At 48.6% G+C, this 23,074-nt stretch overlaps 1 protein-coding gene across 1 annotated transcript in view; it reads left to right on the top strand.

Annotated features, from left to right (window-relative positions):
- The window catches only part of dab1a (DAB adaptor protein 1a), a 77,219-nt gene extending 54,468 nt beyond the window's left edge, over positions 1–22,751 (top strand). The window contains exons 6-15 of the mRNA XM_056277520.1: positions 1,656–1,775; positions 2,342–2,380; positions 2,846–2,908; positions 4,783–4,848; positions 15,557–15,619; positions 15,824–15,920; positions 17,230–17,636; positions 19,641–19,836; positions 20,338–20,486; positions 22,671–22,751. Coding sequence (XP_056133495.1) covers positions 1,656–1,775; positions 2,342–2,380; positions 2,846–2,908; positions 4,783–4,848; positions 15,557–15,619; positions 15,824–15,920; positions 17,230–17,636; positions 19,641–19,836; positions 20,338–20,486; positions 22,671–22,751 — 1,281 coding nt within the window. The remainder of the gene's footprint in view (positions 1–1,655; positions 1,776–2,341; positions 2,381–2,845; positions 2,909–4,782; positions 4,849–15,556; positions 15,620–15,823; positions 15,921–17,229; positions 17,637–19,640; positions 19,837–20,337; positions 20,487–22,670) is intronic.
- Positions 22,752–23,074: the final 323 nt, after the last annotated feature.

Raw genomic sequence — 23,074 nt, 5'->3', positions numbered from 1 at the left:
CACTTTTGCAATCCGTCAGTTATTTTTATGACTAATCACTAAGTGTCTGTGAATGTGGCGTTATGAAATAGTTCGCTTCCAACCTGTGGTTGGTATGAACAGATTTGTTCCCATGTTCATTTGAATGAAAACAACTCCAAGATCAACATGGGAGTATTTGAAGAGGTCAAAATTACAGAGGAAAAAGAAAAATTGTTTTGTTTTAGGTTCTTAACGTTAGTCATTTACTTTTTTTACTTTTTCATAGTGACTCCCCTGATGTAATTCAAAGCATATGAATATGAGCATCCGGGTGGTGTGGCGGTCTATTCTGTTGCTTCCCCGTGTTACCTCCGGCTTGGTCAGGCATCCCTACAGACACAATCGGCTGTGTCTACAGGTGGGAAGCCGGATATGGGTATGTGTCCTGGTCACCGCACTAGCGCCTCCTCTGGTCGGCCGGGGTGCCTATTCAGGGGGGAGGGGGAACTGGGGGGAATAGCGTGATCCTCCCACGTGCTACGTCCCCCTGGTGAAACTCCTCACTGTCAGGTGAAAAGAATCAGCTGACGACTCCACATGTATCGGAGGAGGCATGTGGTAGTCTGCAGCCCTCCCTGGATCAGCAGTGGGGGGGCACAGCAGCTGGGACAGCTGAGAAAATAGGGCCAAGTACTATTGGGGAGAAAAAGGGGGGAAATCCCCCCCCCAAAATAACACCCAACATGTGAATATGCTCCAATCAAAGCCATTGAATTCATCAGCAACACAGTTAGCATACTTTGGTCTTTATAAATGTTTTATGGTCGATAGTAAATTTATTGGCCAGTATGAGATGTCGGCCCATGACAATTTACTCCTCTGAGCTATGAGTGCTGAATTGTGGCCAGTACCCCAACCCCCCCTTGGTCCTACTACTTGGCTACTCACCCTCGATCAGAGCAATCATTGCAGGGCTTCCCACATATTACTCAAAAGCCCTTCCTCAGATGGCTGTTCCCTCATTTACAAAGAAACGGCAAGAGAGAGGGAGACACGAAAGGGATGGCATATCACCTCTAACGTAATCAGGACCAAAATCTGAAGAGACTCCATGAGTAAAAAGGTTCTACCTGAAAATGACAGAAATTGTAAAAGTACCCACCATCTGTGGTCTTAGCAGTGTGATAACTCCATCATCTGCCTGACCATGTCTGTCCTGAGTGATGTGCTGCTGAGAACATTATGGAGGATGACGCAAAACTGGAACGATTTTATGCAAGACAACTCTCAGTCTGTGAACTCTGGGTGCACTCACACAGCTCTCGTCAATAATTGATTAGGTCTGAAAAAACTATTATACTAGTGCTGTGCTATGAGAGTAGTTTTAGCGTATGAGTCATAAATCTGGTTGGTTGTCAGAACTCTTGGTCTCCTGACAAGAAAGATGGTGCAAACTGAGACAGAGGCTCAGCTACAAAGAAAGGAATCAAGTGATCGAGTGTATGGTTATAGTAATGGTTGGTAGTCTATCGCTGTGATTTTGTGAAGGTGTGTGCATGTGTGTGTGTGTGGGGGGGGGGGGTCAGCTGTATTTGTATGCGCTTCCTTGCATGCTTGTGTGACTGCAGTGTACGAGAGTGTATGTGCGTGTGTGTCCATGTGTGTCCTAATATCCGGTATATTCCTGTACTCAGGCCGAGCCAGTGATTCTAGACCTGCGGGACCTGTTCCAGCTCATCTATGAGATTAAACAAAGGGAGGAGATGGAGAAGAAGGCCCAGAAAGACAAACAGTGTGAACAAGCTGTCTATCAGGTATACACACTCGTTCTTTTTTTCTTGCCTGTACTTTTGGTTTTACATTAACATTATCATCTGGCATAAGCAGAAATGAAAACCAACTAGGATAAAGACCAGGATAAATCATAGCAAAAGAATTACAGACAGTGCACCTTCTCGCAGCAAATCAACTCGAGTCAGTGGCTCCATGGGCTCTCATCCAAAAATCTCCCTTCTCTGGCCTAGGGTCTTCTCTAGACCTTCTTATTCGATCTCTCTCTCTCTCTCTCTCTCTCTCTCTCTCTCTCTCTCTTCTCTCTCTCTCTCTCTCTCTCTCTCTCTCTCTTCCTCTCTCTCTCTCTCTCTCTCTCTCTCTCTCTCTCTCTCTCTCTCTCTCTCTCTCTCTCTCTCTCTCTCTCTCTCGCCCTCTGATGATTGCCGAATGATGATCTGAATGCTGCAAAACTGCAATGTCCTGCTGTGCTTCCCACCTACTCTTTCTACTTCACCGACTTAACTCTCCGCCTCTTGCTTCTCTTCTCCCCTTTCCCTCCTTCTGATCTTTTTCCGCCACCCTCTTTCCTGATGCCATTCTTTTGTAGACAATACTGGAAGAGGACCTGGAGGACCCGGTCTACCAGGTAACTTCCTTACCAATCAAACCTCTGCTCTAAACCACTGCATTCTTGGCTTGCTCCTCTCTGTGTGCACTGTGGGGAGACAGTCCCTGTTTGGTTACCGTATGGCAGTGTTGTTTTACTAGAACTTGTATGGTTTGGAAACACAAGTGTCCACAGGTTAGTATTAGGAGCCCAGCTAGAAGACACATAGGCGAAGCAAGAGTGTTCAGATCTGTCCATAACTGTGAATGTGAGTCTGCACCTGTGCATTTGAGCGCATGTCTTCTTGTATGTGGGACTGAGTGAATGGAGTCCTGGTGTATCTCTGTTGCATTGGGAAGTTTTTAAGTGTTTGCTGCTTCATCAGCTATCCTCTATTTCTTCGATTCGCTTTTTAATGGGAGCTTATTGATAAATCTGTTTGACTAATCACCTTTGCGATTTCTTTCTTGTTTCCATCTCCTCCCTCTGCTGCTGATGTTGTAGTACATTGTGTTTGAGGCGGGACACGAGCCCATCCGCGACCAATCAGAGGAAAGCATTTATCAGGTACTCACAAGCTCCTTCATTTTGCTTGTGCCTGGTCGGTCGAGTTGCATAAGTGGCGGAGACTTCGACAATGGCAAGGAAAGTCAGGCTATTTGATATTCGCTGACACGGGACAATGAATGGAAATAGACCGGAGAAATGTTTTCCATTGAATGCAGTGACAGAAGTCTATATGACAGATAACATCCCCATACACAGCCATGTATCATGACAGGAAAAAACGATTTTCCGTTTGCCTTACTGAATAATCCACAAGTCACTGTCCACATTGCTTTCAAAGGTGAAATACGAATAAATGTAAATGCACTACATTTATGCAACATCACACATATTCATACATCACAAATCTTCAGCTGTTTTCACACAGAAATTGAACATGCGATGCAATTACCATCCCTTTAAAACGTTTTTATTATGAAGATATATTCTGCAACATTTTCGGGCAACATGTGTACGCTATCTGTCTTTGTTGGATGTTAGGATGCTGGCACCTGATCGCAAAATTCCCAGCTTTCATTTTTCCCATCAAATTTCCCGTCAAATTTGTCGAAGAGGAAGTTAAACTGAAAGACAATAACAATCAGAGCTGTACAGCCAGCCCGAACCCTCCCGGGGAGCCCGGGGACGAGCACAAGCTACCCCGGGGGGCAAAGCCTTTGTTGGGGTTCACTCCCCAGGGGGGCCGTGTAGACCTCCATGGGATGGAGGTGGGTTGTGTGGAGGTTATTCTTGGCCTGTGTGCAAGGCAGACCCCTCCTCTTTTCCTCCTCCCCTCTTTCTTTTCCCGAGGAGATGAAAGAAAGCGGGGAAAAGAAAGATTAATCACCAGCCTCTCGTTTGATCTTTAAATAAAATGGATTGGAAATAGACTGGGTGCTGGCGTGCACACAGACGCTCGCACAAACACATGCGTGCACACACACACACACACACACACACACACACACACACACACACACACACACACACACACACACACACACACACACACACGTGCTCACATTCACAAACACAAACTCAACCACACACACACAGCAGGCGTAAGAAACGTGCCTTTCAGCCAGCCTCCAGCCACAGAGGAACTAATGTATGAATAAAGATGGCAGCTTCTGGAAATAAACATGTGGTAAGAGGTAAACAAGGGAACGGGGGTGGCTGGTGGGACAGGCTGAGCTCAAGAGATATCCTCATTTTCATTAATACTCTTTTTTTATTTACAATTGCCACACACCAATTTGTGTGTATTCACATTCAAAGAAGCGCGACTCAGAGAGGCGCCACTGAACATGGTGCAGCTCTTGTTTCACACTGTGAGAAGCAAACAAGTAACAGAAAAACCTCATACATCAGCATTTCAACATTAGGGCCAAGACTCATTGTTTCTTCTCATTCCGCACACTGTCAAATCTATCTGCCTGCGTGACAGAGAGATATTACATGTCTCTGTGTGTGTGTGACAATCTGAGTTATTACATGTCTTAGGGCATGATAAGCAGCCTGCTCTTATCTATTTTTTATTAGAGAGAGACAGAGACAGAGACAGACAGAGACAGTAAAAGACAGGCCCAAAGACAGTGAGAAAATGAGCGAGACCCAGAGAGAGTGAGGATCAAACCAGGCTGATAGTCGACTGATTAGCCTGGATGAGTTCTCTCCCACAGATTTTAATTCTGATTATCACTGACTCACACACACACACACACAAACACACACCACGCACACTGACTTTCTGCAAAAGGCATTGATTCCTCCTGAGCTAGTTTCCTGTTTTTTGTCTCAAGCAGCCTTGGTAGTGACAAGGGAAGACCGATTCGTTAACTAGTGGTAACAAGTTGTGTTGGTTGTTCTCTTGACTTTAATGGGTGATCGTGTAGGTGCCAACCAGTCAGCAGAAGGAGGGGGTCTATGACGTCCCAAAGCGACACCCAGTGAGTGACCGAGTGTTTGCCTGTGTCCCGCCCTTCAGCCTGCCTCCCCCTCTCAGACAAACCTCTCAGCTGAGCTACTATTATCTTATTCTGTGGCCTCAAAATTCACAGTTTGTCCTGTAGGCTGGCCTCCGATGCCCACTCTATTCAGATCCTCACCAGGCTCTTATTCTCATGCAACTTTTGTTCCTCTGCCATTTCTCCCTACACGGGGATTCAGTCTATCAGTGTTCCCCACTGATAGACTGACTGGTATTTTGAGGTGGCAGATACCCTAGTGGTATGAGAAGCAAACTAGTAATTGGAGAGTCACCAGCTCAAATCCCCAGACTGGCTGGGTTGTCCCGGTTCACCCGAGGCTGGGGATTTGTTTTGTTTTTTTGTTTTTTTTGTAACATGACCACAGATAAAACAAGTGGGCCATTGTACGCTTATGCAAAGCACTTTGATCAGTCTGCCAGAATATGCAGCAAGATGACAATTTTCCATTGTATCGATGGATCAGTAACGTGTAAAGTTAATTTCACTGAGAGGTTTCCTGGGACCCAGTGCTCTGTGCTGTGCTGCTGTTCTGCTTGTCATGCTACTGTGGTGGATGATGCTCCTTGTGCTCCATCGTGCCTGCTCCTCCTTATGGCTGTCAGGGTCAATGTACATGTGGGAATGGAAAGTGTGTGTGTGTGTGTGGTGTGTGTGTGTGTATGGGGGGGGCATTTTTGCACTTGGTGTGTGTGTGTGTGTGTGACTGTGACTGAGGGGGCTAGGTTGCTCATCACTGTGACTGTATGTCTTGTCAGTTGGCTTGGTGAAGCCTGCCTGGCTGCGGTTTGCTGGAGCTGAATATCGTATCAGCCTGCATGCTGTTGTGTTAGATTGCGTGGAATGCACATTTTGTCACTGTCATATCTGTCTTTAATGAATACAAATTACATGTATGAATACAAATGTGCATGGGTTATTGGTGTGAATCTACCTCTTTGGATGTTGAACAATTTTTCGTCATGTTGATACTGTCAACAAAGATTGTTTCTCATGCGTGAAGACATCACACAGTGTCTGTGTGTGTGTGTGTGTGTGTGTGTGTGTGTGTGTGTGTGTGTGTGTGTGTGTGTCTGCGTCTGTGTTTTTCTGTGTGTGTGCATTTGCAAGGCACATTTGCTATGTCTGAATATATCACATAGTTTGTGCACATATGTGTGTGTTTGCGTGTACGTGACTGTATTTTGAGACAGTCCCCAGCAGTTGTGATTACAACCGACCTTGACCACTGTCAGACTGTCCTAAAACTCAACTGCTCTTTATCCACCTATAATGATATTAGTTATAATGCTCCCTGATTTAATCTGCTAATATCTCCACACTCACAATAACCAGCCTGTGCACTGTGTGTGTGTGTGTATGAGCTTGTGTATGACTTTGTGTGTGTGAGCATTTATGGATGTGTAAGAGAGAGAATGTGTGTGTGTGTGTGTGTGTGTGTGTGTGTGTGTGTGTGTGTGTGTGTGTGTGTGTGTGTGTGCGCACACTCCAGCATCCAGTGTTGTCAGTCCATAGTCCAGAGCTCTCTCAGTCCATCCAGAGCCTATTATCTCTCTGCATGTATTCTCCCGGCGGTGGGTCTCTTATCCTTAAACGAGGCTCCTCCGCGTGCAGAAACCCACTCTATCAGGTTGGGTGGGCTAGGAATCAGTCCTCCAGCTTCCTGGCTGTATATTATCCCCAGCTTTGCTAAGAAGCTTAGGTTGTTGAGGCACCGCAGTATTCCTGCTCTGCCCTCCACCAGCTCACAACACATACTGCTATTTGGATCACTTTTGTGTTGGCATGAGTCTAAACACTAACAAATCCAATATTTCGCTGGTGTTGCACCACTGATTGAATGAGCCCTCTTCTACGGTTCAGTGATAATGTATTTGTCTTCGGGGCCCCTCTCAGTCATAAGAAATAAAGATAACCCTGTCACTGAAGACTGGTGTTGTAGTTAATCACACCAGGTTCATTTTCTGTCTCATCAGGCAGCTATATGGTGGACAATAGAGTCAGATGTGACTTCCATGTACTTGGTAAACCTTGGATGATATGGGACCACATCCAGAACCTCAGCCACCTGTCAAAGCCAGTTTTTTCTGTTGTTTTCTCTGTTACCTTTTTAAACAGACAAATCAATAAAACACACACATGCTTTCACTCTCACTCTCACTCTCACTCACTCACTCACTGTCTCTCTCTCTCTCTCGCTCTCTCTCTCTCACACACACACACACACACACACACACACACACACACACACACAAATGGGGATCTTTCGATTGACCAAACCTTTGACACCGTGAGAAGTGAGAGAATGTCTTGGCTCAACAGTGGCTCTTGCTACCACCACTCCTCCATGTAGAGGTCAACATATTTTCACCAGCTAGACAAACACATCAACTCTGTTCAAACAACCCAGATGGTTTGATGTATTGAGATCGATAAAAGTTACTAAGCCATGGGGCACCCTGGTAGTTCACCTGATAGAGCACGTATCAAGGCTAAGTTCTTACTGCAGTGGCCAGGGTTCGAATCCAGCCCAGACCCTTTGCTACATGTCATGTCATCCCCTCTCTCTCTCTGCTGTCGCTGTCAAATAAAGCAGAAAATGCCACAAAAAAAAGTTACCAACCATGTAAATTAAAAAGAAAAGAGTCTTTAATTGGCCCTCAGTATAGATAAAGGTTAAACGTGTATGTGTGTGTGTGTGTGCGTGCGTGCGTGCGTGCGTGCGTGTGTGTGTATGCCAGACTCAACATCAAGTATGTGATTTCAAACACGTTTCTTCAGAGTTGTGTGTCTATGTCTTTGTAAGCAAATGCAAGTGTGTGCTGCATTGTGTAGGCCAGTGTGATCAGTCAGACAGCAGGGGATCAGCAAGGTAGCATTAATTAAAAGAGCTGCCTTAATTGTATGCAGAACACATGTGCACAGGTAATTACTGTTTCCCTGGAGACATTTAATTGATAGGTGTTGGTCACAGTGATGAAGAAAAAGGGGATTGAAAAAGAAATAGGGAGAGCATGTGATGAACAGAGAGAGAAAGAAGTCAGGGGGACTGGAATGGGCAAATGGGAAGAATAGCAGAGGAAGAGAGAGCAAAAGGAGACAAAGGAAAGGGGTGAACAGAGAGGAAGACAGCTAAGGGCACAGATATGAGAGGAAGCTGGCTTTCGTACTCTAACATATAGCATTCACTACCTGCCCGCCCCTACGATATGGAAGTTAATCCAGCAGCTCTCTCTCTCTCTCTCTCTCTCTCTCTCTCTCTCTCTCTCTCTCTCTCTCTCTCTCTCTCTCTCTCTCTCTCTCTCTCTCTCTCTCTTGCTACACCTGTCTGTCTCTCACACAGTATTTCCCAACACAGGGGAGCAGGCATTGCAGAAACACAGTGGGGTTAAAACCAGAGCTCGGAGCCTTGTAGTTTAGGGTAACAGTGAGGATGAGTTTTAAGCCACGGTAAACCCTCTGTTGGTTTTCTCAATCCATCCAAAACACTTCTCCAACAGGTCTCAAAACCTCACGTTTGCGTTTTGCACACGTTTGCATTTTTCCACATGTGTTTGTGTTAATGCATATGGACATGACGATTTATTCTGATCAGCGCACACCTACACACCATCATATTCCTTCATTTAACCCTTTTTTCTGTGGGCATGAGAAACAAAAGATCTGTTTGTATCATTTGTGTGTGAGTGTGCGTTTGTGTGTGCAGTTGTGTGTGTATGTCTGTACTTGTGTGTGCGTGTATGTTTATGTGTGTGTCTGTGTCTTTGTCCTACCCATCAGCTAACATAAGGGTTGTGATTGCAGAATGGGCATCAGTACACTCATCCCCCTCATCATCATCATCTTCATCCTCATCCTCCACCTGAGCAAGACCATCTTGAACAACAACAACAACAACATGTCGTGACAGATCTGATAGCTTTAGACCTGGATATGGTGACTCAGGTAAGGCGCATCACTAACTACACCATACAGCAAAGTGCTGCATTCTTGGTGCTGCTGTGTGGTATGCACAGATTCACCGCTTGCTCTTCTAGCCTGATATGTTTGGCAGAAGCCATGAAGGATTTTCATCTTTTTTAGATTTTAAAATCAGGGAAGACACTTGATAATTCCTAAAGGTTTTTCCCTTTTGCAGAGCCCTGCCCTTACAAACCGCACTTCTATACCCCTCTGAAAGCCCACATGAACAAATGGCTTCCCCGTTCCCCATTTGTGCTGCTCCACCTCTGTGATCCCTCCGTTTTCACCTCGTGGTTTTTAAAGAGTCATCCTTGAATGTTGACCCCCTGCCATTCATGATTAAAACATACAATCTTACCGGGAACATGTTGCCATAGTAATCACATCCACACAAGAACGGGGAACAAAGGCAGCATGTGTGTATGGCTGTGCAGTCCTGACTGCATCTGTGCATGTGTGTGCGCGTGCACATGTGTGAAAGAGCAAGGAGGGAGAAAGGTATGTTGTGAGGTGCAGAGAGAGGAAACACTCGACACGCTGCGAGCGAAGGTCCGCTCAGCGTGGACATAAAGGTCAGCGTGTCCATCAGAGAGCTAGTGGTTGTGTAGGGGAGGGTGGATGCGTTAAGAAGTGGGTAAGTCGAGATTAGACAGAGTGTTGGTCATCTCCCGTGGACGCACACAAGAGCCACGCTGCTTACTGCACATTAAATAAAAAACAAATTCATCTGTATATAACCACCATGAGCTGACCTCACCACCCCTCTACTCACACACATGCTGAGGTCAGTAGTTGAACCAAGAGTGGAGAGTAAGTCTATAAATGTCCATCAAATGCATTTGCGCTTCTAATATTCACTTCTGTGGCCGTCTGCCCGTGCCGATGGCTTATGTTTACCAAACATGAGCAAGGGCTCCGGGTTAGGTACTGAGTCAGAGTAGGCTGAGCCTTGATAATCAGTATGTCACGTATTGGGAAGGAACCCAAAAGCAGACGGGACAACCAGGTAAGGGAAGAATCCAGTCTTTATTGAAGTGAACGATCTCGGGGGTAGAGCAGGAGGTGGCTCTGTGGCAGGTAGGCAGGCAGGCAGAAGTCCATGAATGACGACGTTTCAACGAAGACTGGTCCATAGTGGAGGCCTTTTAAAGGTGAGGGCGATTGCCAGGGTGAAGGGGGGGTCAGCAGGTGTCAGCTGGTGTAGCAGGTGTCAGCTGGCGTAGCAGGTGTCAGCTGGTGTAGCAGGTGTCAGCTGGCATAGCAGGTGTCAGCTGGCGTAGCAGGTGTCAGCTGGTGTAGCAGGTGTCAGCTGGTGTAGCAGGTGTCAAGGGCGATCGCTTTGATGTCAAGGGCGAGAGGCTGTGACAGTACCCCCCCTCCGAGGGGCACCACTGGGCGACCTACAAGGCCCATCAGGGTGCGTCCTGTGAAAGTCCCGGATGAGGTTTGCGTCCAGGACAAGGCGACGAGGGACCCAACACCTCTCCTCCGGGCCATATCCCTCCCAGTCCACGAGATACTGCAGGCCGCGACCGCGGCAACGAGAGTCCAGGAGACGACGAACGGTGTAAGCCGGATGATCGTTGATCATACGAGGAGGTGGGGGCGAGGGGCCGGAGGAACTAGAGGGCTGGTAGAGACAGGTTTGAGGCAGGACACATGGAAGGAAGGGTGAACCCGGAGAGTGTGGGGCAGCTTCAGACGGACCACAGAAGGGTTAATGACTTTGACAATGGGAAAGGGACCAATATACCTGGGGGACAGTTTTTTAGCGTCCGATCTCAAGGGTAGATCCTTGGTAGAGAGCCATACCTGGTCACCGGGGGAGTAGTCCGGAGCAGGGGTGCGATGACGATCCGCCAAGCGCTGGTAACGCCCGGAGGCCCTGAGCAGTGCAGCATGGGCTCGCCGCCAGGTCCGACGGCATCGATGGACATGGGCCTGGACAGACGGAACTAGAATGTCTACCTCTTGAGAAGGAAAAAGGGGGGGCTGATAGCCATAAAGGCATTGAAAAGGGGACAACCCAGTAGCAGACGATGGCAAGGTGTTATGGGCATATTCTACCCAGGGAAGTTGTGAGGACCAAGAGGATGGGTTGGCAGACACCAGACAGCGGAGGACAGTCTCCAATGCCTGGTTGGCCCTCTCGGCCTGGCCGTTGGTCTGAGGATGGAACCCCGATGACAGGCTGACGGTGGCACTGATGGCAGAGCAGAAAGCCTTCCAGACAGCAGAAGGGAACTGGGGGCCACGGTCAGACACTATATCACGGGGAAGACCGTGGACCCGGAAAACCTCCCTGACCAGCAGATCCGCAGTCTCTCGGGCCGAAGGCAGTTTAGACAGGGGCAAAAAGTGAGCAAATTTACTGAAGTGATCAACGACAGTCAGTACAACGGTGTTACCGTCGGAGGCGGGCAGACCAGAGACGAAATCCAAGGACAGATGCGACCAGGGATGGTGTGGAACAGGCAGGGGGCGCAGCAGACCGGCACTGGCCCGAGTGGAGGGCTTATTCTGGGCACAAACAGGACAGGCAGAAACAAAAGACCCAGTATCCTCCGTCATGGAAGGCCACCAGAACCGTCTGCGGAGGAAGGCTAGGGTACGGGTTACTCCAGGATGGCAGGTAAGTTTGGAAAAGTGAGCCCACTGCAACACGCTAGATCTAACAGCGTCTGGAACAAACAAGCGCCCGGGGGGACCGTTACCTGGGTCAGGCTGAGTCTGTTGTGCTGCCATTACCTCCCTTTCAATGTTCCAGGTGACAGCCGCAGCTGCAACCACACATGTAGAGGGAACAATGGTGTCAGGTTGGAGCTTGGGCTCAGACTCCTCCCCATGCACATGAGACAGAGCATCGGGCTTGGCATTCCTGGAGCCAGGTCTGTACGTCAAAGAAAAATTAAAACGACCAAAAAAGAGCGCCCACCTGGCTTGGCGCGCAGTGAGTCGCTTTGCTGACTGGATGTATTCCAGGTTCTTATGGTCAGTCCACACTATGAAAGGAAGCTCAGACCCCTCCAGAAAATGTCGCCATTCCTCCAGTGCCAATTTCACTGCCAGGAGCTCACGATTCCCCACATCATAGTTCCTTTCAGCTGGGGAGAGACGGCGAGACAGGAAGGCACAGGGGTGTGTCTTGCCATCTTCACTGGAGCGTTGAGAAAGGACCGCCCCCACCCCAATCTCAGAGGCGTCCACTTCTACAACGAACTGCTTGGTTGGGTCTGGCTGGATGAGGATAGGGACTGTGGTGAAGCGGTGCTTGAGGGCTTGGAAAGCTGCCTCTGCTACAGGGGTCCACAGGAACGGTCTGGAGGTGGAGGTAAGAGTGGTTAGTGGGGCCGCAACGCGGCTGTAGTTGCGGATGAACCGTCTGTAGAAGTTGGCAAACCCGAGGAACCTCTGAAGCTGCTTACGGCTGGTCAGGCTTGGCCACTCAAGAACCGCTCTGACCTTGGCGGGGTCCATTCTCACCTGCCCATCGGCCACGATGTAGCCCAGGAAGGTGACTGAAGGGGCATGGAATTCGCACTTCTCTGCTTTTACAAAAAGGCAGTTCTCCAGAAGCCATTGAAGGACTTGGCGGACGTGCATGACATGCTCTGACAGGTCTCTGGAAAAAATCAGGATATCATCCAGGTAAACAAAAACGAAACGATCCAACATGTCACGTAGGACGTCATTGACCAGACTCTGGAAGACAGCTGGGGCATTAGTGAGACCAAACGGTCTCACCAGATATTCAAAATGCCCCAGGGGGGTGTTGAAGGCAGTCTTCCATTCATCTCCGTCTCGAACCCGGACCAGGTGGTAAGCATTGCGAAGGTCTAGTTTAGTGAACACTGTGGCTCCCTGGAGAGAATCAAAAGCGGAAGTCATGAGGGGCAGAGGGTACTTATTCTTGACTGTGATGTTATTGAGGTCTCTATAGTCAATACACGGCCAGAGGGTCTTGTCCTTCTTGGCCACAAAAAAGAACCCCGCACCAAGGGGTGATGATGACGGGCGAATAAGACCAGCAGCCAAGGAGTCCTTGATGTACCTCTCCATGGACTCCCGCTCAGGCTTGGAGAGGCTAATAGGCGGCTGCTGGGGAGGGAAGCGCCTGGCAGCAGGTCAATAGCGCAATCATAGGGGCGATGAGGAGGCAGGGAGAGAGCTTGCTGCTTGTTGAACACGGCTTGGAGGTCATGGTACTCTGGAGGCACCAGTGACAGGTCAGAGGTCTCCGAGCTTGACACCTGACAGGGGACAGACTGAGGCAGAGCAGACTGGAGGCATATGGCATGACAGACGGGACTCCAACTTGAAATTCTGGCCGATGACCAATCAATATGGGGACTATGCGTAACCAGCCAGGGATGACCAAGTATAATGGGAACAAAGGGAGAATTGATAACGAAAAAGCTTAACTCCTCTTGATGGTTTCCCGACAACAGGAGGCGCACAGGCTCGGTCTTAGAGGTTATCCAGGCCAGGAGACGTCCATCCAGGGCATTAGCTTCAAGAGGCTGGTCCAGACTCACAGTGGCAAGACCTAGCTGCTTCACAACACTTGCATCCAAAAAGCTTTCATCAGCTCCAGAGTCAATTAAAGCCAAAAGTTTAGTGGACTGACCTTTAAAACTGATGGTAGCTTGCAACTGGGTACGTGGACGAGGAGACAGAGGGCAGACAGTTGGGCTCACGAGGATCATCCCCCTCCCTCATGAGCCTGCTAGTTTGACGGAACGGTGAGGGCAGGAGGCGAGAAAGTGACCAGGCTGACCACAATACAAGCAGCTGTTCTCGGTGATGCGGCGTTGACGCTCCTCCGGGTTGAGCCGGAAGCGGCCCAGTTGCATCGGCTCCGAAGCTGGGGAAGAGTCACGCCTCGGGCTTTCTCGGAGGACGGCAACCTCAGTCGAGCGAGCTCGGCCCCAAGAGTTTGGAGGTGTGGCCCGTGGTAAGTTGTTGTGACCAGGAAAGCGGCGCGTCCTCTCTCGCCTCCGCTCCCGGAGACGGTTGTCCACACGAATAGCCAGGGTAACCAATTCCTCCAACCCTCCAGGCTTGGGGTAGGAAACCAATTCGTCCTTTATGGATTCGCTTAGCCCGTTGGAAAAGCCGGCCTGGAGGGACTCGTTGTTGATGGCGCTGGGGGTGGCGGAGCTGGATGGGCGGGTCCCGGGCTAGCGGAGGCACTAAGTTGGGTCTGGATTCCGGAGATCTTTGAGCTGAGCCCACGGAGGGCGTCAGCCATCCCCTGTAGCACCTGGCTGTGCTGGCCGAGGACCAATTCCTGGTTGGCTACAGCCTGGCAGACCGTGGCCAGGTCTGTGGTGGAATGGTCTGCTGGGTCCATAGTGGCTGGAACGTACTGTCACGTATCGGAAAAGAACCCAAAAGCAGACAGAACAACCAGGTAAGGGAAGAATCCAGTCTTTATTGAAGTGACCGATCTCGGGGGTAGCGCAGGAGGAGGCTCTGTGGCAGGTAGGCAGGCAGGCAGAAGTCCAGGAATGGCGACGTTCCAACGAAGACTGGTGCATAGTGGAGGCCTTTTAAGGGTGAGGGCGATTGCCGGGGTGAAGGGGGGTCAGCAGGTGTCAGCTGGTGTAGCAGGTGTCAGCTGGCGTAGCAGGTGTCAGCTGGTGTAGCAGGTGTCAGCTGGTGTAGCAGGTGTCAAGGGCGATCGCTTTTATGTCAAGGGCGAGAGGCTGTGACACAGTAATTACTATGGGAAAATGTTTTACGTTAGAGAGAGGGCATTGCCATTCTGTTTTGTCCCACTTTTTAATCCCTTGGACATGCTGTTATCAGTCCTATGGGATAATAACTGTGCCATTTTGGGTATCTTGGATATCTATTGTCTCTGTGAGTTGATCTATATCTGCTTCACTAGGCTCCGCAGCAACAATACCACACATTACACCCTCCTACCCCCCCCCAAAAAAAGAAGATACCATTCAGACCCATAGCTTTAAAGTGGCACACTTGCTGATCCATTATCTAATAGATGTAAAAAGAACTTTATGGTCTATGTGTGACCTATGAGTTTTAACGAGAGAGAAGCTATTCCACGAACATTCATTATCTCTAAAGAATTTATCCGCATCCATGATTTATGCAAATCTCTGACCATGTATTCAAGCCTTAACTTCCTTTAACAACTAAAAATAGAGTTTCCCTCAGTTGCCACTGGGCTAAAGATATTATTAATGTACGAAAGGGAGATATTATAGAAGAGAGTCATGCGGAGAAAGGGAGAGTTATACATACCACCAATGGAAAGAGAATGAACCCAAAAAAGATACAGATCAAATAGAAAGGCTGCTGTCTTTGAAAGAGACTCTCTCTGAGGCATGCAAATCCATGACAAGAGGAAAGGGTAGTATTAAATACTTACCCATGGTAAGATATCATGCTGCTCCAATACTACTGCTATAAAGCAGTAGAGATGTTGCCGTCTAGGTTGGCATGTCATCCTAACCATTCATTCCATTCCATTACCCCATCTTTCCATGATCCTCACCTCTCCGTGTCTTGTGCCGTGTGGATGTCACTCTTACCTGTGAGAGGTAGGTACTGGGACATACTGACCTTAAGCATGTTGTGTGTAGCCGAGTTGCATGCTCTGTGTGATGATGCATGTTGCTGTGGAACACAAACAACTGCAGGGAATGTGGGTTGCCATTGTGTCTGACAGTAATCTCTCTCTGATTTTCAGAATATCAACCAGTTAGAGCTTTTCGGAGACATGTCCACACCTCCTGACATCACCTCTCCATCGGTGAGTAGCTCATCTCAGCGTGATAGTGCTCGCTCGCTCATGGTCGCTCGTTGGCAGCACTAAAATGGCAGGGTGCACTGTGCAGTTTACATCTTATTATTGCCATCTTTATATGGCTGCTGAGGGAAATTCCATTTCCACTAATGCATCTTTCCCCCTCTTTCCTTCTACCAATGTCTGAACTGTCAAACATAACCTGCACAGACCCCTGCCTCTCCAGCCAACACCCTTGACCCCTCCCTGGGCCTGCAGCCCCCCACAGAGCTCTTTGCTCCCTTCAACCCTGCTTCTGTGCCCTCAGGTAGGACCCTGTTCATTTTCAATGTACATACACAACCGCTCCTAGGCAGGGTGAAAATAAATGTGTGTGAAAGAAACAGATGCAGAAAACAAATGAAGGGGCCAATGAAGATGGAGAGGGGAGAGAAAAGGTTGAAAGGATTAGAAGAGTGGGTGGTTCGAGATAAATAGAGTGGGAAGGGATAGAGATGAAATGGAGATGAGAGGAAGGGATGGCAAGAGGGGAAAAGGTGGTAACAGTTGTGTGTTGAATATAAAATGCATCATTAGCTTGCTACCTCAGACAACTCTGATTTACCTGTGGTGGAGCAACCAGGCTGGTCAGAGGGGAAGGTAATAAAACACCCTGGGACGAACGAAGAGAAACGCTTTCATATGCATGCATGGTGGGCTCTGGAGCTGAGATATTGTTGAATGTCTCATAGTGTTTTTTTTAGTTCTACTTTTGTCTGAGAGACAAAAGGGGAACTTTGCTCACCCCTTTACTCTTCTTTCCTCCTGTCCTCTCCTCTCCTCTCCTTTCCTCTCCTCTCCTCTCCTCCACGTTTTGTGCATATATCAATGTAGCAGGGATGCAGGGGTTAAATGTCAACCTGCTCTGCTGAATGGACCGACTTGAGAAAGGACAGCAGAGAGTAGTAGCGAGTGTGTAAGAAAAAAAGGCTGCTGCTGCAGAGTGATTTTAATGAGTGTGCGAGAGTTCTGCCTTTTCATAATGACTCCGTCTCATTGTGGATTTAATTATGATATTTCACCATGACCATTAAGAAGACACCACATTAGCCGCAGGCAAAAGTAGGGCAGCACTCTCCGGTGATGCATGGGTTATTGTGTGTGTGTGTGTGTGTGTGTGTGTGTGTCTGTGTGTGTGTGTGTGTGTGTGTGTGTGTGCACACGTGTGTGTGTGAGAGAACAGGAAAAGAAAGGTTTGCTTAAGCACTGGGCATATTTCGCTTTTCGTCTTTGTCACAGCCCGGCTCGTAGGCTGCAACAAGGATGGGAGACCAGATGAGTTTGCAATTTTGCCCAAGCAAATTTATTTTAAAAAACGATAAAGAACAATGAAATACACATGGTAGTCAGTACTCAGCTCATGAGCAAAATGACGAGCCTCCGCCCCTGACCAAGATCCTGCCAGACAAAAAAGAACACAAAACCACGGGCGCCCCTAGTGGAGCAGAGGAGTCGTTACATCTTCAATGGTTAGGCTGCTGTCAATGTTCTGCCTGAACATTTATATTTGATATGCACTTTTTTTGTATTTAAGTCTCTATCTTTTCTCTCTCGCTGTCTCTCTCTCTGTCTACCAGGTTATGTGACGATGGGAGCAGTGCCTCCAGGCCACTGGTCCCAGCAGGCATTTGCTGCCCAGACACCGCTAGCGTTCGGGGTGCAGTCTCCTCTCGGTCCCATGGCCCAGGTGCTGCCAGGTGGCCAACCACTCATCTGGGGCCAGGCCAATCTCTTCCCTGCCACTCAGCAGCAGTGGGCAGCCATGGCAGCTGGAGCCTTCACCCCCACAGCCTACCTCCCTGCCCAGCCTGTCGGCACCCTGCCTGCTGCAATGTTCCAGACTTTAACCCCTGTTGCAACCGTTGCTTCGGCCAGTGAGAGCCAAACAGGGGCTGGAGCCAGTGCCTCAGCTCCCTCCCCCTCAGCATCATCGAGTCCGCAGCATGGAGAGCGGGCAAAGAAGATGGGCAAGGAGATGTTCAAGGTAGGGATGGAATTGATTAAACAGGATACTGGGGCGTCTGGGTAGCGTAGCAGTCTATTCCATTACCTACCAACACGGGGATCACTGGTTTGAATCTCCGTGTTACCGCCGCCTTGGTCGGGCATCCCTACAGACACAATTGGCCGTGTCTGCGGGTGGGAAGCCAGATGTGGATATGTGTCCTGGTTGCTGCACTAGCACCTCTTCTGGTCGGTCGGGGCCCCTGTTCGGGGGGAGGGGGACTGAGGGGGATTAGCATGATCCTCCTACTTGCTACGTCCCCCTGGTGAAACTCCTCACTGTCAGATGAAAAGAAGTGGCTGGCGATGCCACATGTATCGGAGGAAGCATATGGTAGTCTGCAGCCTTTTCTGGATCGGCAGATGGGGTGGAACAGTCACCAGGACGGCATGGAAGAGTCGGGTAATTGGCCAAGTACAATTGGGGAGAAAAGGGGGGGGGGCCACCCAAAAAAAAAAAATTCTGAATGCTCATCTATTTCACAAAACATCCCGTTCATAAAATACAGATTACTTGAGAAACAACCATGCATTCATTTAACATTGCTGCATTTCATTCATTCATTCACCTTCAGCCATTTCTCTGGGGTCGGGTCGCAGTGGCAGCAAGCTAAGTAGGGCACTCCAGACATCCTTCTCCCCAGCAATGCCCTCCACCTCCTCCTGGGGGGTCCCAAGGTATTCCCAGGCCAGATTGGACATGTAGTCCTTCCAGCGAGTTCTGGGTCTACCCTGGGGTCTCCTCCCAGTTGGCTGTGCCTGGAAAACCTCCAAAGGAAGGCGCCCAGGAGGCATCCTAATCAGATGCCCGAACCACCTCAACTGGCTCCTTTCGACGCAAAGGAGCAGTGGCTCTACTCTGAGCTCCCTCCAGCTGTCTGAGCTCTTTTCCCTATCTCTAAGGCTGAGCCCAGACACCCTACAGAGGAAACTCATTTCAGCTGCTTGTATCCGCGATCTCACCCTTTCAGTCACTACCCAAAGCTCATGACCATAGTTGAGGGTTGGAACGAAGATTGACTGGTAAATTGAGAGCTTTGCCTTCCGGCTGAGCTCCCTCTTTACCGCAACGGTCCGGTACAACATCCACATTACTGCTGATGCTGCACCAATCTGCCTGTCAATCTTCCGCTCCATCCTATCCTCATTCGTGAACAAGGCCCCAAGATACTTGAACTCCTTCACTTAAGGCAACAACTCATCCTCAAACTAGAGGGAGCAATCCACCATTTTCCGGTGGAGAACCATGGCCTCAGACTTGGAGGTGCTGACTCTCATCCCAGCTTTTTCACACTCAGCTGCAAACTTCCCCAGTGCACGCTGGAGGTCACGTTCTGATCAAGCCAACAAAACCACATCATCTGCGAAGAGCAGAGATGTATTTCTGAGATTCCCAAAATGGACACACTCCCCACCTTGGCTGCGCCTTGAGATCCTGTCCATGAATATCACAAACAGAATCGGAGACAAGGGACAACCTTGACGTAGCCTGACACCCACCCAAAACGTGTTTGACTTTGTGCTGAGAATGCGGACACAGCTCTCACTTTGGTTATACACGGACCGGATGGCTTGTAGCAACTGCCCCGGTACCCCATACTCCCACAGTACCCCCCACAGAGTGCCCCGGGGTATACAGTCGTAAGCCTTCTCCAAGTCCACAAAACACATGTAGACTGGCTGGTCAAACTCCCATGCCCCCCTGAGCACTTCCGCAAGGGTAAACAGTTGGTCTGTTGTTCCATGGCCATGATGGAATGCGCATTGTTCCTCCTGGATCTGAGGTTCGAAAATCGGTTGGAGCCTCCTTTCCAGCACCTAGAGTAGACTTTCTCAGGGAAGCTGAGCAATATGATGCCCTGGTAATTGGAGCACACCCTCCGGTCCCCCTTTTTAAATATGGGAACCCCCACCCCAGTCTGCCAGATGCCAGATTTCATTTAATCAAATCAACTAACTAAATAAATCTTTACCCATCTTTTAGGATTTTCAGCTGGCAAAGCCCCCAGCCATGCCGGCGAGGAAGGGTGAACAGCCCAATCTAGCAGGCACCTCAGAGGCATTCAGTTCCTACTTCAGCCGAGTGGGTACTGCCCAAGACACAGATGACTGTGATGACTTTGACATTTCGCAGATGAATCTGACACCGGTCACTTCCACAACACCCTCCACCAACTCACGTAAGGAGTAAAGATGAGAGATATAGACACTATATTATACATATTTTTCAAAACATGTTTCAAGCTTTAACATTTATACAAGCATACAACCTATTGTTGTAACAGTCCTATGTACTGCATACACCAATACTCATTGAAAAGTGTTAGTTTCAGGGTGGGGAAGAGTGAAATGGCTAATGATTGACCCCAACTTTCCTCATACCTTATAGCATGACTGAATTTATGCATTCTAGACAAGCTCTAGTCAGTTGAAAGCTTTGATAGAGTTGCAAACTATGCACCATCATGACAGACAAACGTCAACAAGGGGACATCAACTCTCTGTCTGAATGTAGTATTTTGGGGGGGAATGTACAGGCTGGACAAAACTGCTTGGGTGGTTGCATAGTCTTGACTAGGGCCTCGCCCAAACTGTGCAAAGGTCCATTAGTTATGTGACACGGCTTCAATCACAACACTGCAGTGTTTAGCTGGTCTTACTCAGCTTGTCCACCCCTACAGCGCCCACCCCAGCACCTAGGCAGAGCTCTCCTTCCAAGTCCTCAGCCTCCCACGTCAGTGACCCCCCCACCGATGCCACAGACCCCCCCACAGATGACTCATTTGGGGAGGCTGACGGTAGCCCCAGTCGCAGTGGAGAGGAAGACGCTGTAAGTGATTGTGTGTGTATGGTGTTGGTGGAGGGTATGTGTGAAATAATTGGAGTATGTGTGTGCCTTAAATATGACTCTACCTCCTCTGCTGCAGCCTGTGCAGTGTGTAGAGATCTGCTGATAAATAGCCCATGTCGCCATGTTGGCAGGCCAGGTAATCACTTTCACTGATTAGGGGCTAGTGCTTTTGATTACGTGTGTGTGTGTGTGTGTGTGTGTGTGTGTGTGTGTGTGTGTGTGTGTGTGTGTGTGTGTGTGTGTGTGTGTGTGTGTGTGTGTGATTGTATCAGAGCAAGTGTGGCCATGCATATACTGTCTGTGCATGGACATGTGTATGAGTGTATTTGAATATGAGTATGCATATACGTATATGTGTGTGTGTTTTTGTGTGTGTATCCACACACCGTTAAATTAGCTGGTGGAATTGTGAGAGACATCATTAAGCTGTTATTAATACCAGCCAGGTAGTCTCCATACATTACACAGCTACGTATATGGACAGACTCATCCTCATCTCTGCTAAGATGGAGGAGGAATAGTGTTCCGATTCTTCTACCAGGGGCAATTAATATTTATTTACCGGATAGTTCTAGATCTCTGAGAGAGAAAGAGAGAGAGAGCAAGAGAGATATATTAGGGGAAAACAATGAGATAAAGAGGAATTTCAAGGGAAGGTATGAAGACTCACTCTTCTGAGTCAAAAGTTCTTGTAGGCAATGACCTTTTTGAGGAAGACTTTTTTTTTTTTACTTTTCCCCGTTTTTCTCCCCAATTGTACTTGGCCAATTACCTCAATCTTTTGAGCCATCCCGGTCGCTGCTCCACCCCCTCTGCTGATCCGGGGAGGGCTGCAGACTACCACATGCCTCGTCCGATACATGTGGACTTTCGCCAGCCACTTCTTTTCACCTGACAGTGAGGAGTTTCCCCAGGGGGATGTAGCGTGGGGGAGGATCACGTTATTCCCCCCAGTTCCCCCTCCCCCCTGAAAAGGCGCCCCGACTGACCAGAAGAGACGCTACTACAGCGACCAGGACACATACCCACACCCGGCGTCCTCCCCGCAGACACAGCCAATTGTGTCCATTGAGACACCCAACCAAGCCGGAGGTAACACAGGGATTCGAACCACCGATCCCCGTGTTGGTAAGCAATGGAGTAGACCACCATGCTACCCGGACGCCTGGGGAACAGACTCTTTTAAGCCTCTTTCTTTCTTTCTTTCTTTCTTTTTTCTTTCTTTCTTTCTTTCTTTCTTTCTTTCTTTCTTTCTTTCTTTCTTTCTTTCTTTCTTTCTTTCTTTCATTCATTCTTTCTCCAAACACGTGACATCACTTCCTTGCTTTAGAGCCTGTTATGCTTGAAAGGAAAAAGAAAAAAAGACAAGAAAAAAAAGAGAATTGATGAAAATGTCATTCAGGCACAAAATGTCATGCAAAAGCTTCACGCAATCCAGACAAACATGCCTTGGTTGCTAATGTTACCAACACAACAGATGTGGAAGAAAAGTTCCAGAAAAAAGGAGAAAGGAGAGGAAAGAATGTGAGGGGGAAAAAGGGAGAGAAAACAGCCTCCCATTCTGCAGGGTGAGGTGTGAAAAGCTGATTTTTTTTCAGTGAAAAGCAGCAGATCAATAGAATGAACTCTGAAAGGCTTTTATTATAGGTCACTGTATGTGTGTGTGTGTGTGTCTGTGTGTGTGTGTGTCTGTGTGTGTGTGTGTGTGTGTGTGTGTGTGTGTGTGTGTGTGTGTGTGTGTGTGTGTGTGTGAACTTGTGTTTTTGAAAGTGAGAGAGAGAGAGAGAGCAGCAGCAGTTTTCACACCAAGAGAGTCCTTAGTCTCCTTCAGACCACTGTCACCTTTTCTCTTTGCTTACAGTTTACCTCTACTCTTTTCAGTTTTCAGCAACCCAGCGATCCCTCTTTCAACTGTATTCTTCTCTTTCTGCTTTCCATTCCCCCTTATTTCCTCCCCCGCCTTTTCTCCCATGGACCACTTGCTCTATCTCTTCCACCTCTCTTCCGCCTCGTCATACCTCCCTATTTCTTCTTCTATGCGCTCATCTCCTCGACCCTCCCTCCCTCTCCTTCCATTCCTTATGTCCCTTCCATTCGCCTCCATTTCATCCTCTCCTCTCCATCATTCCTTTCCTCTTCCCTTCCCCTCCTTCCCCGATCTAGGCCTGTGGTTCTGGGTCTCCCTGCCCCAGTGAGACAGCTGAGCCCAGCCCAGACCCAGCCAGTCCAGAGGCTGGGAGCTAGATAGCCACAGGGCAGGGTAGGTAACGACTCTTCACCTCCTCCTCTTCCTCCTCTTTCACCTCCCTGCCCTTACTCGTCTTTTTGCTGACTAATAGCTTTGTTCCTCCTATTCACATCAACCCTGCAGAAGGCACTGTGCTCCGTCTCTCTGTCTCTGTGTTCATCCACACCATCTTCTGCCTCCTTCTCTCCTGCATTTCTATCCTCCTTGCTTTGCTCCATTTCACTCTCACCGTTATTTTTTATTCGTTTTTTTTTTAATTGTGTATATCTCTCATCTTTACTTTGCCTGCTGTCACGCACGCTGTAAGGATGACCACAGT

The sequence above is a fragment of the Lampris incognitus genome, chromosome 3 (assembly GCF_029633865.1).
Source record: "Lampris incognitus isolate fLamInc1 chromosome 3, fLamInc1.hap2, whole genome shotgun sequence".
NCBI lineage: Eukaryota > Metazoa > Chordata > Actinopteri > Lampriformes > Lampridae > Lampris > Lampris incognitus.
The sequence above is the reverse complement of the archived record's forward strand: the minus strand, read 5'-3'. Positions and strand labels throughout refer to the sequence as shown.